Source organism: Papio anubis, chromosome 2, assembly GCF_008728515.1.
Source record: "Papio anubis isolate 15944 chromosome 2, Panubis1.0, whole genome shotgun sequence".
Taxonomy (NCBI): domain Eukaryota; kingdom Metazoa; phylum Chordata; class Mammalia; order Primates; family Cercopithecidae; genus Papio; species Papio anubis.
The window spans coordinates 39,229,086-39,242,928 of NC_044977.1; the positions used below are offsets into that span (position 1 = coordinate 39,229,086).

General features: G+C 44.0%; 1 protein-coding gene across 2 annotated transcripts in view; it reads left to right on the forward strand.

Moving 5' to 3' along the window:
* Window positions 1-13,843, forward strand: part of ARHGAP31 (Rho GTPase activating protein 31) — a 123,323-nt gene that overhangs the window by 100,438 nt on the left and 9,042 nt on the right. For both annotated transcript variants that reach the window (XM_003893963.5, XM_031663034.1), the window contains 2 exons: window positions 4,186-4,248; window positions 6,826-7,386. In XM_003893963.5, coding sequence (XP_003894012.3) covers window positions 4,186-4,248; window positions 6,826-7,386 — 624 coding nt within the window. The remainder of the gene's footprint in view (window positions 1-4,185; window positions 4,249-6,825; window positions 7,387-13,843) is intronic.

Consider the following 13,843-nt stretch of genomic DNA (forward strand, 5'->3'; position numbering starts at 1 on the left):
AATAACTAGCAAATTATAGGTAGGTAGATAAATATCAATATAGAACTAGATAATGCAAATATAAGGCAAAATGTCAATAATTATCAAACTAGGTGGTAAGTTTAAGGGTGGTAGGTTTCTAAATGTTTGAAATTTTTAATAGAGATTTGGGGGAAAATTAATTCCTATAGGAAAAATGTGAGATAATGTTTTTAAGGACTTTCCTCAAACCCGGTAATAATCACATGCCAAGGATCAGAAAGTCCAGATTTTAGAAATCTTTATGTTTGCCTATTAGAGTAAGGAGGGGTGTCACAGTACAGCAGTTACAACGATTTAAGTTGTAAATAATGGCAAATCAATTCAATCAACTTATGCAATGAGGGAATTTACTGGCTTCTGCAGTTGAACACCCTGATAGAGGGAAGGCTTCAGGGGGTTTAATACATGGGCTCTGTCATGATTTCTCCATGTTTTCCCCAGCTGTGTCCTTCTTTGGGTCAGCTTCAACCCCAGACTGGCTTCTTTTCTGTGGCAAAGTGGCTGCAGTAGTTCTAGGCTTTCCCTCTGACTATCCCTCTAGGTCCAGAGGGAGAAAGAACATTTCTGGTAGCTTGCTCCTAAGAGCAGGGACCCTTCTTTTCCAGAAGGCCTCATCAAAATTCCCCTTGTCTCAGTATCCTTCACTGAGCCACATGGTTCAGTCCCTGTTGTCAATGGTGTGCCTTGTGCTGATTGGCTTCAGCCTGGGATCCTGAGCCAACTCCTCGCATGAGGAATGGGACTCACACCCACGAAGTACAAGAGCCATGTGCGAAGGGCAGAAGGGAAATGGACTCTGGGTACGCATCTGTAATCACTGTATGGCAAAACTCAGCTTGCACAAAACGGAAAGATAGCCAGAATGAAGAGGACAGGTTGCCACAAGTATGGCAAGACAGATACAAATCAGAAAATAGGATTCTTAAGGGAGAAACAGGGGAGAAGAGTACCTGACCAGAAACTCCTAATCTATGAAAAGAGCTTTGCTTAAGCACATCAAAGAGAGAATTTCAGTTGCAGAATTAGTGGTACAGCCATGAGAGAGGTTCACCAGCAATGAAAAGTCAAAAAACAACAAAACAAAACAACAAAAAGGAAATAAGTGGTTTGCTTTGATCTTTACTTAGGAAGATTTCCACCCCCATGTGGTTTTCAAAAAGAACAAGTCCAAGGCACTAGATCAAATGGTGGTAAACTCACAGAACATGCAAGATGCCCCTGGCCAGGGCTTCTCACACCTGGACCTCAGAATCGCCCACAGAGCGGATCACACCATAGCAATTTTGCCTCAGGAGGTCTGTGGTGAGGTCTGAGTATTGGTAATTTTCTAAAAACTCCCCAGGTGATTCTGATATGCAGCCAGGGTTGAAAGTCACTGGCTTATGATCTTATGAACAAACTAATCAGATCTTCACTAACTGAATGCAGGGGTGAAATTCAAGAATTGTCAGTGTCAATATAAGTGGCACCCTGTGGCCTTAACTATTGCCTGAAGTGGTTTCTTTTTACCAGAAGAATATTGCTGGCAACTCTGGAAAATAAAGACCAATAGGCTTCATGGCCATAACTTCAATGGAATCTGTGATTAAAGTTAGGCCATTGAACCCCATAACAAATGTAATCTACCAGTGTGGTCTCTGTAAGTGGCATGTGAGCTCACTGTTGAAATATGTATGTGAAAAGGGGAACCAGTGGATTAACACACGTAAATAATATGCTTTAAAATCCCGTAACTAAGGACATTTAAAAACTTAATTCACCACGAATAGTATTGGGATCATTTTGGGTGGGGAGGAGTGGGTGAAGGGTTGTTTAACCATATCTAGAAAATGAAACAGGTAAGAAAGAAAGTGTTGGAAAAAATGGAGAACTGAATTAAGACGCATAAACTTCAGAGCCTTCCAGATATGGGTATTTTAATTGATTCCATTTAAGTTGTTTGTACATTATTAAAGAGAAAGAAGAGTTCAGGGCACCCTCTTGAGCAGAGAAATTTCAAAGCCATACGGCTATAGCAGGTCCAGACTCACCTTTGAGTAACGCAGCTAAGAGAGGAGGACTCAAGGACACAAAGGCTGCCAGAAAACTGGGGGGTGCACCTCTGTGAGGCCAGGCCAAGGTCCCAGACAGAAAAATGTAATCTAAATATAGTCATAGGCCACAGGAGCCTGAGCTGTTAGTTACTCTCCAGAAAGGGGGCCAGGGAATGCTTGGGGACTGTCCCCCAAGCCACATCTCTGATGTGCTGCTGTGCTGCGCAAGGCCACAAGGAACTGCATCATGAGAAAGAGGCTTCAACACCACCAAAGGTGGGTGGACACTGATGGACCTACAGACAGAGCTGCTGCCCGGCCTCTGTGACACAGTCAGGGGCACCTGGTCACTGCCTGTCAAGGTTGACACGTGGAAACCAGAGAAATTCCAGCCTGGAAAACAAAGGCAATGCATGTCCTAGAATACACAAACAAAGGGTTGCTGACCAGGTAGGGTCAGGGCAGTAAATCAATTTATAGATTTGTGGAAATAGCAGATCTTCAAAGGATAAGAATTCTGGGGCACATTGGAAGTGGGGAGGTGAAAGGTGATCTCTGCCTTTGCAAAGGATTTGCATGGAGATGGCTGGGCGTCCCACGGCAGGCCCCAGAAAGAGAGAAGCCCCACGCTGGGAGACCAAGGGGTTAATTCAGAACCTCCCAGAAGAAGCAGGTTTGGATCAAGGAGGAAGAACAGGGGAACTTTAAACAAGAAACAAAAACAAGCTTGAGTTACAGCTCAATTTTGGTTAAGGCCAACTCTAACTGCTTCTCATAGAACCTTCTCCTGTCTTCCCTTTTGTTGCTGAGCCCTAATCCATCTGGAATAGCAGCAACAACAATCAATAATTATTACTTTTTAATGAGTACTTACTCTATTGCAGACTAGTACAATATAATTACCTTATAGTCATTACTTATGTAATCCTCACAACAGCTCTATTTTTTCTCATTTTACACATGATAAAACTGGAATTTAGAAAAGTTTAGCTGTCACTTTGGGAGGCCAAAGCAGGAGGATTGATTGAGTCTAGGAGTTTGAGACCAGTCTGGGCAACATAGTGAGACCCTGTTTCTAAAAAAAATTTTTTTTTATTAGCCAGATTTGTTGGTGTGTACCCATAGTCCTAGCTACTCCAGAGGCTAGGGCAGGAAGATTGCTTGAGCCCAGGAGGTTGCGGCTGCAGTTAGCTTATGATCACTCTACCACACTCCAGCCTGGGCAAGAGAATGAGACACTGTCTAAAAAAAAATTTAGCTGCTTGGCTGAGGTCACACAGCCCAAAAGTGGCAGAGCTGGAATTCAAACCCAGATGTTTCTGAATTCAGAGTTACCTTAAGGGCTACTAGTCCTGGGCCTCCTGCTTCCAAGTACCCTCTTTCCCCTCTTGACAAGCTCGACCTAGAAGGAACAACCTTTCAGCCAATTTAGTTCCCTGAAAAGAGATGGTGTTTGTGAATGCATCTATTTAATACTATGCCTGGAATACGTTTTTACTCATTTAAACCACACTTCCAAAAAGCTGCTAAGGTGGCTTACAGATATGCGTGGCACACACCCAGTCACAGAGTAGGTGTGCAAAAAAGGTTTTGTTGGGATCTGTTCCAGGGTGAGGTTGACGGGTGAGATCATTGGGGAGCACCCAGCCTGCAGGCCTCAAGGAACAGAGCTGCATCCGGCAGAAACCTAACTCCAATTCCCTTGGGCCCTCTCACCTGCTGTACCACATTTGCAGTAGCTGAGATATGGTCTCAGCTCTCTGCTGCTGAATATGAAGAATGGCCTGGAGCCTCATGGATTCTACCCCTGGATTCATCCTTGAATACTTTTTGTACAGTAAAATTGGGACTCCTCATTTGCGATGAGCTATTTGACAAAATTGCAATTTACCTTTATTGTAAAATATTAATAAAACTTTGGTCTATAACTGCCCTGAGTTTATGAAGTCTGTCCCATTAAGAAAGTAGGAACATCTAGGGTGGGGTAGAGGAATGTTTTCAAGGGGATCAATTATACTGGAAAAACTTTCCTAAAGAATTTTTTCTTGTGTACTTGAACAGCCTGACCTATTTTTCTGAATGCTTTCTGTTAATATGCATTCATCAAGGATATTTTTTCTTTTGTCTTTAGTGGAAAAGGCTACTATCCGACCAGCTAAAAGCATGGACTCACTGTGTTCAGTGCCTGTGGAAGGTAAGATTTTACAAGTAGTTTCTGAGTTGGAGATTACAACTAGGAGGCTGGAGCTCACTTGCCTTTATAAGCTGTCGTGCCTGCTTCTCTGTAGTCACAATCACACACAACTACCTAGTCCCAAATCCCTCCCTAACCCTACCCTAATTTAAGGGGTTTACATAGCACCATAACCTCCCCTACCTTTCTCCAGGGCTAGGCCTAAAGAGCCATCCTCTTTGCCCATCCTTCCTCTAGCCACAGCTGGAGTCCATGGCTATTTTTCATTCAAACCTGAACCAGGTAAAAGGTCAACACCTGAAACCTAAGGCAGAAGAGGCTTCCCCTTTGGGCAGAAAGAAAGAGCCAAGCATTGGTTTATGCCCTATGGTTTTATGCCTAGAGGCCTATGTATCTTGAATTTGGCTGTTTCCATATGCATTCGCTTCCTAGTTTTTGTGTCAAGTCATGATTTTCGGTTGGTAGGTTCATTCATGTATCCATTCATTCATTCATTTATTATGTATCATTAAACATTAATTAGGCACCAGCTATGTATCAGCCATGTGCAAACCACAATATCCTTTGTTGGGGCAGACGTGTATACAGTTGCACACGAGGTAACACCCACCACCAAAATAATACATAACATTTGTTCTCACAGCTCTATCCTTCAGGGCTGACTTGCCTGTATCTCTCCCTTCTACTTCTGTTAAGTAACCAACAAGCACCATTACAAGTTACAAGGCAAAGGATTTGTCTGGCAACAGACCGTTAAAACTCCCCTATACTTATCCTATGTCTTTCCAGCCCCTTTAATACAAGACATTTTTCTCTTTCAAAAATGGATCAGACCAAAACAATACAGAAAATCTTTAGAACAACATTTTAAAAATAATTCTAAACCTGGGCCGGCTTTGGTGGCTCACACCTGTAATTGCAGCACTTTGGGAGGCTGAGGCAGGCAGATCACTTGAGGCCAGGAGTTCGTGACCAGCCTGGCCAACATGGTGAAACCCTGTCTCTACTAAAAAAATACAAGAACTTAGCCAGGCATGGTGGTGCATGCCTGTAATCCCAGCTACTCAGGAGGCCAAGGCATGAGAATCGCTTGAACCCAGGAGGCAGACGCTGAGGCACGAGAATCATTTGAACTCAGGAGGTGGAGATTGCAGTTAGCCAAGATTGTGCCACTGCACTTCAGCCTGTCTCAAATAATAATAATACTAATAATAATTAATAATTCTAAACCTGTAGAATACTCAGTGAGGTCTTCTTAAGTTAACTTGATAGTTTCAGCATTTTCTTACTTTTATATTCATACGTTTGCTTTGGTTTAGAAACTTCTTGGCAGTTCTTGCCCAGTTTTGCAGGAGTTAATATTTCAAAATATAGGTCATTATATACATGACATGTGAGAATTGGACAGTTCATCTAACTGCTGAGTCTCGGTGTCCTCATGTGTTAAAGATCATTACACTTTCTTACTGGATGGTCATAAGAACTTTAAGCATAGAGTTATGTAAGATGCCCAGTTTAGTGCTTAGTACCAAATTAGAAATTATTTTTTAGATCCCTGGCAACTCACATATCATCTCCAAGCTTATTTACTTCCCATGTAGACTTTTTTCTTCCTTGCCTTCATGTCTAAGCCAGTCAAGAACTTGGTCCGGGCGTAGGGGCTCATGCCTGTCATCCCAGCACTTTGGGAGGCTGAGGCAGGCACATCACCTGAGGTCAGGAGTTTGAGACCAGCCTGGCCAACATGGTGAAATCTCCTCTCTACTAAAAATGCAAAAATTAGCCGGGCGCAGTGGCAGGTGCCTGTAATCCCAGCTACTCAGGGGGTTGAGGCAGGAGAATCGCTTGAACCCAAGAGGTGGAGGTTGCAGTAAGCCAAGATCATGACACTGCACTCCAGCCTGGGCGACAGAGCTGTACTCCGTCACAAAAAAATATATATATCCACTCCTCACAACTGTACTTTCTAACATTTAGTTAATTTACATTTCTAGTTTCTCATCCTCTGAATCAACAGGAAGAAGCCTGAGAAAAGATGGGAAAGGTCTAGTTGTTAACAGCATTTGTTTCCTATCTGGGAAATCAAACCCCCCTGTCCGGGTCCATCTGCCAGAGAAAACTTAAAACAATAAGTTTTAAAGTTCTAAAATAAGACAAGATTCTGTTTATTTTTCATTTTTGTCTTCTTCATTTTGAGCAAACATCATCCTACCACCTCCCATCTGTCTCTTTATTTTTTCATGATCTACAATTAATGCCTGGTGGATGATGGCTCTGTTTAGCAACTTTAGCAGTAATCTTTTTTTGAAAACTGCTCTACCTGCAAAGTTTAAAAGTGATCTGTATGGCACGACAGCAAATGGTCCTACCAAAGCATCATGCTAAAATTCTGTGCATATAAGGAAGTGCTTTCTCTTTTGTCATCCAGATGTTACCTGTCTTTATCTGCGCGGTTACGCCCCTATTAGAATGCTGTGCCTCTCTAGTATTCAAATGTCGTGTGCCTGCCCTTACTGGAAGGCCTGCCATTGTATGTGTGCCCAGGCTGCTGACCATACACCTGTTCCTTTTTACTAGGAAAAGAAACCAAGGGAAATTTCAATCGAACAGTTACCACCGGTGGATTTTTCATTCCAGCAACAAAGATGCACTCCACCGGCACCGGCAGCTCATGTGACCTCACCAAGCAGGAGGGCGAATGGGGCCAGGAGGGGATGCCTCCGGGGGCTGAGGGCGGCTTTGATGTCCATCTCCAGGGCGCTCAGGCCCGGCCCCCACCGGAACAACTGAAGGTTTTCCGGCCTATTGAGGATCCGGAGGGCGAGCAAACAGCCCCAAAGATGCTGGGTATGTTCTACACTTCGAACGACAGCCCTAGCAAATCCGTCTTCACCAGCAGCCTCTTCCAGATGGAGCCGTCGCCGCGTCACCAGCGCAAGGCGCTGAACATCTCCGAGCCCTTTGCGGTGTCTGTGCCGCTCCGCGTGTCCGCCGTCATCAGCACCAACAGCACGCCGTGCAGAACACCCCCGAAGGAGCTGCAGTCTCTTTCCAGCCTGGAAGAGTTTTCTTTTCATGGATCAGAGAGCGGAGGCTGGCCAGAAGAAGAGAAACCGCTGGGAGCTGAGACTTCTGCAGGTAAGTAGAGGAGGGAGGGTCTCTTTCCATCGCAAGAGAGAAAAACCGGACTTAAATTTGCTTCGAGTTTGCAAGGCAATACAGTGAAGTGGTTAAGCCTGTGGGCTCTAGAGCCCGACTGGGTACAAATCCAGACTTTGCCATTTCACTGCGTGATCTCCAGCAGGTGTAACCACTCTGTGCCTCGGTTTCTTAATCTGTAAAATGGAAATAATTATGTTAATAATACCTTTTTCATAAGTTTGTTGTAAGTATTAAATTATTTAATACATATGACGTTCTCAGAACAGTGTCTACATACAACAAGTATATAATAAATGTTACCTATTATTATTTTATTTGCTCACAGAGGGAGAAGGCAGGAGAAAAATTCAGAATGGAATGCAGAGCTGCAGAGCTGGAATTGGGAATTCAGGTCTTCCAGTCTCCTTCTCTCACCATCCACCCATCCTCATTTCTACTTTATATTTGCAGACAACATGGCTAGCAACCCTAGCAACGAGAAAGAGCATCCCTCTCCCAATTTTCTGATATCAAATGCAGGAAGGATTCTGATTGGATCTGCCTGAGTCACATGCCCAGCCTTGGACCAGTCACTGTTGCCCAGCTCATTGGGTTCTGAGATTGGCCAGACTTGAGTCTCTGGGTGTGTCTGGAGTGAGGAGAGGTTCTTTAATTAACGAGCAAACATGGGCCACATAAAATGGAAGCAGGGAGCACCCCAAAGGAAAGGATGGCTGACAATCAAACCAACAAATGTTTATTGTGATTTAGGAATGTTTCTTTTCAGTTAATATTAGTCATTTTCAGCACCTATTAGGTTGTCAGGCACTCTCCTAAGTGTCCTGCAAATATTATCTCATTTCTCCCCTCTATCCTATGATATAGGTAGTCACTATTATCCCCATTTCCTTAAAGAGGAATAGGTTATTTACTCAATCACTCATAGCAAGGAAGTGGAAAAACCAGGATTTTAATCCAGACTTTAAAAAAGTCCACGCTTGTAACACGACCACGCTCCCTCCTGTGTTCACTATGGGCTGTGGAGTTACAAAGATTGTTAAGACATGATCCCTTCCCCACAGTGAGCTCACAAACTAAGAAGGGAAATTGAAACACTGCACTGAAGTCCAGCACAGGGTCAGCCTATGGAAGAAGCATAAGAGCCTCCTCAGGATTTTTGGAATTAGGGAGGGGTTAGGTACCCAAAGCATCATGAAAGAGGTGTTCATAACAGATGGCAAGGGCATGAAGGAGAGGCAGTCCTCTCAGGAGGAGTCCAGGAAGATTTAGAAGAGGTGACATTTGGACTGAGCCTTCATAAATGGGTAAGGTTTCTCCATGCAGAAAAGATGAGAAAGGGCATTCCGGGCAGCTACATGTTGTGGGAAATATGTAGGTTTTGGAACCCAGCCTGGCTGATTCAGATGCTAGCTTTACTGCTTTTTGTCAGTGTGGCAGTGGGAGATTTTGGAGACTGTTTCTCATCTGCAAAGCAGGGGAGGCTCCTATCCCAAAGGCTGTAGTGAAGTCTGAATGGGAAAATGTCCATAAAATACCTGTCCATAGTCCGGCTCACAGAAGATGTGAGTAAATATCAGTCCTCTCCTCCCATTTCCTTTCAGGATGGGTACACAGATGAGCACAGTTCAGGGGATCCAGTGATGCCTTGTCTGGAAAACAGTGTCATGGGCTGGCGTGGATGCAGCAGGATGAAGGGTAGAGGAGGGAGTGAAGGCTTTGAGGAAAACAGTGTTTCCAAAGGCTTTTGTGAGATTTGTTATCCTCTGTGGAAGAGTAGGTCGGGGTCTTTTAGAGACAGTCTGTTATCCACTTATCCCCCCTCTCTCCTCCCTATAAATTAGAATACCCATTTTGCATTAAGTTGGTCTGGGAAAGACACTAAGGGAGACTCCAGCCCGCCTTCCTACCTGTGGCCAATGGGCAGTCAGGGCAGAAAGGGGGGCCTTGTGGAAGGCAGCCATCCAGATCTGAGACCCAGGGTGGAAGGGGACTGCTGAAAGTCTCAGGGTCAACAGGTCCCCTCACCCTGCTCTCTGATGGGGTGAGGTTAACCTCAGTGTTAACCTCATGATAACGTCCATGATTATTCCAGGTGGAGAACTTCACCTTCATTTGTTAAATATTTTTCTTTCTGTTGTGAAGTAGCAGTGGGCAAAAGAAAAAGAATTAAAGACAATTTTCCAGGTTACCCATTTAAACTTTTAGTTGATGTAGTCAAACCAACTCTCCCACTTTTGGCCAATCTAAGTGAAATTCCAGTGCGACCCAAAGCGTAGAGGTATCGAGTAAGTGGTGCATTTTAACTAAAGTTAAATGATTGTAAATACCGATTACTCTGAATGAAAAAAATTGAAGGATTAATCAATGTAATCGTCATGGTTGATTATCTGACTTTTACCTGATTCAAGAGTATGTCCTGCTAACCTCATCCTCAGCTGGTGGGGAGGAAGGACAACAAACAGAATCCTTCCGAAAGTGAAGGATGAGCTTATGGGCTGGTGTAAAAATTACAACTAACACTCTCTGCATCCCATTCTAGAAATGTTAATTAAGGAAGATCAGAATAAACATATAGCTTTACAGAAACTTGATAAATGAAAATCCGGAATTTCCTTAAGAGATATTAGGAGTTGCCTCATTCTTTTACTGAAGAACTTACAGTAGAATTCTCTTAGTTCTATTTTAGTGCATCTGAAATATGATTCTGTAACATCCGCAAAAAGGTGTTTTGCCCTTTTTTTTTTTTTTTTTTTGAGACGGAGTCTCACTCTGCCGCCCAGGCTGGAGTGCAGTGGCGCGATCTCGGCTCACTGCAAGCGCCGCCTCCCAGGTTCTCGCCATTCTCCTGCCTCAGCCTCCTGAGTAGCTGGGACTACAGGCGCCCGCCACCTCGCCCGGCTAATTTTTTGTATTTTTAGTAGAGACGGGGTTTCACCGTGGTCTCGATCTCCTGACCTTGTGATCCACCCGCCTTGGCCTCCCAAAGTGCTAGGATTACAAGCCTGAGCCACCGCGCCCGGCCGCCCTATTTTTTTTAACCAGGAGCAAGCCTACCTTATAAACTCATTAGTTGATTATATTAGTTAAGGTACAGGCTAAGCTGCTATAATATAGAAAACCAAAAATACAGTGGCTCAAACAAGATAGAAGTTTATTTCTATCTTACGCACAAGTCCAGAGTAAGGTGACTGTGATCCAGGAGATCTGGTGTTCCAGGCTCCTTCAGCCATACCCAGGGGTGTTGTCCTTGTCTGCATGGTCAGAGTGGGCTCAATACCCCCGCAGTCACATTCCCACCCATGGGAAAGGGCTACAGGAAGAAGCTGAGCAGCTTCTACTTGAGGGTGTCACCTAGAAGCTGCACACATCATTTCCACTGCATCCCATCTGCCAAACGTATTTCACATAGCCACACTTACCCTCAGGAGACTGAGAAATGTTGTACTAGATGGAAAGCGATGTGCCCAGCTAAAACCTGAGGGGTGGGGGAGGTTCTAGCTCCAAATAAAGAAGAGGATAGATATTGGGCACCGATTATCAATCTCTGCCTCTATGGTCACCCGCTTTGTGTATAATGCGTCACATGCTGGGAACGTGACAATGCCCTTCCCTTTTGAGCTATGGAGATTTCTTGTAGTTTAGAAGTAGCCACCAAATCTGTCAGCCAACAAAAATTTGTTGGAGATTTGCAGGTAATTTTTAGGAATAGATACTGCCTCTGTTATGAGGAACCTACCCAAGGATAGAAGCCATGTACCTGAGAAGAGATCATGGTAACGTGAGGACTGTGCAGCACATGGATAATAACACTGAGTGCTGCGGTAGGACATGGTGTGGGAAAGCTACAGAGAGATGTTGTTAGGTTTATGTCTTGAGGAATGGATTCAATTGGAATCACAGAGAGGACCAAAGCTGTGGAGAACAAGGCCTGTTAGGGGAGTGGGAGAAGAGAGGACATGTGACTGGGCCACAGTGAGATGGGCTTTGCATGCCATAGTGGAGGCAATAGGGAGCCACAGAGGGTTTTCAGCAGGGGAGTGAGTGATAGGAACAAACTCATGGTTAGCATGGGCCCTTCCTCCACAGCTCACACAGGAGTCCATATTAATAGTCATGATCAATGGAAAGAAGCTCTACCAAAAGGGACACTGGCAAGTTCTTCCAACTACTACATTTTAGGAGAATGTTAAAAAATATGTGTTTGAAAATTACGGATGCATTTACCCTTTCACCCAAAAGTTTCACCTCTAAGAATTTATCCTAAATAAATAGTTGCATAAATACAAAATGACGTTTGCATGTCATGGCATTATTTGTAATAGCAAAGGACTGGAAACAACCCAAATGCCCCCTTTAGGGGTCTGGTTGAATAACTAGGATGCATCCACACAATGAAGTTCTATAGAGTCCATAGCTTCGTGAGCCTTGCACTACATTCCCCCAAACTCCTGTGCATCTGTCGGGGACAGTTTCTGTGCACACAAAAGGCACCTATTTCAGATGTCTGTCTTGCGTTTCCGGTTTTCTGCCTCAGAGCATTTTATGAAGGGACTGGCTCACTCAGCCTTTGTGTGGGACAGCTCAGAAGCATGGAGAATTAACTGGGGTAGCTCTCAAGTAATACAAGCCAGGAATCAGGAATGACCCAGCCTCTTATCATACGGAGGGATTGTTGGGGGGCACATTCTACATAGTGCTTCTTAGGGTTACCAGAGATTGAGTCCCTGCTGAAAATGGGAACCAACTCAACAAAATACTCTTTATTGACTTTTCCTCCGTTCCTCTCACTTTCTCATTTTTGCTTCCTGGGACCACCTTCTAAATAAGCCACCTGCTACTCGGACCCTGTTTCAGGATCTGCTTTGAAGGAAACCCAAACTAGGCCACATCATAAAGAATGATCAGGCTGGGCGCGATGGCTCACGTCTGTAATCCCAGCACTTTGGGAGGCCGAGGCGGGCAGATCACCTGAGGTCAGGGGTTTGAGACCAGTCTGACCAACATGATGAAACCCCGTCTGTACTAAAAAATACAAAAATTAGATAGGTGCAGTGGCAGGTGCCTGTAGTCCCAGCTACTAGGGAAGTTGAGGCAGGAGAATCGCTTGAACCCAGGAGGTGGAGATTGCAGTGAGCCGAGATCGCACCACTGCACTCCAGCCTGGGTAACAGAGTGAGACTCCGTCTCAAAAAAAAAAAAGAATGACTAATTTCCCTCTCTACTAACATGGCATGGGCTTCAAGGTATGTTAAGTGAGAAAATGTAAAGCAAACAACAATCTGTATCACATAGTGTATTTTGTGTACTAAGGATGGGAAACTAAAATATATATAAGTATCTGTTTAAATATGCAAAAATAAACTGGCAGAATAAAGCAATAAACTAATAAAAGTAGTTATCGCTAAGAGACAGTGGGAGTATGGAACAAACCAGAGGCAACAGTGATGGACACGTGGTGGGTGACCAAGGAGCGGTTGGTCTGGGAAGCCTTGAAAGAGGCGTCGTTAGGTTTGCCTTGAAGAAGGGGTTAGATTGCAACCACAGGGAGGACCAGAGCAGAAGAGTACAAGGCCTGGCAAGGGGACTGGTAGAAGAGCAGACCTGTGGCTGGGCCAGCAAGAAGGGGCCTTTTTATATACAGTGGGCCCCTGACTTTCAAAGGTTCCACATCCATGGATCGAACCAACCACAGATCAAAAGTCTCCAGAATAAAACATTGCATCTGTACTAAACATGTACAGATTTTATTCTTGCCATTATTTCTTAAACAATACAGTATAACAGCTATTTGCATGGCATTTACAGTGTATTACATATTGTAAGCAACCTAGAGATGATTTAATACAAAAGGATGTGCATAGGTTATATGCAAATACTATGTATGCCGTTTTATATCAGGGTCTTGAGCACACATGGATTTTGGTATTGGAGGGAGGTCCTGGAACGAGTTGCCCCGTGGATACCAAGGAATGACCTGTAGTTTTAACTTTTGAACTCTGTAAATATTTTACATATTCAAAGATAAAACTGAATTTCAGGAAATAAGCCTACAAAGTGATGGGCAAAAGGAAATACCACTGTTGTAAATTCTGAAGCATTTTAGTTCAGACATCAGGATGCTGTCACTAGATCTGAGTTGCTGGGGTGGCCTCGTGGTGAGACACCTCAGAGTTAGGATACCAGTATAAACAATGGTAAAGAGTGGTTTGGTCTTAACCAATCTTAACCAACAAACTTTTTGGAGCTTGTGCTGTATGCCAGACACTGCTATATGCTTTATCTCCACTGTCTACTTTATCCTCACATCAGCCCTGAAAAGCAAGTCTTATGATGCCTTTGTACCAAGATTACAAGATTCATTGAGAAATTAGCATTTGAACCCAGGTTTCTTTAATACCACTGTAAATGGTAATTTTTCTTGAGGGCCTGCTGT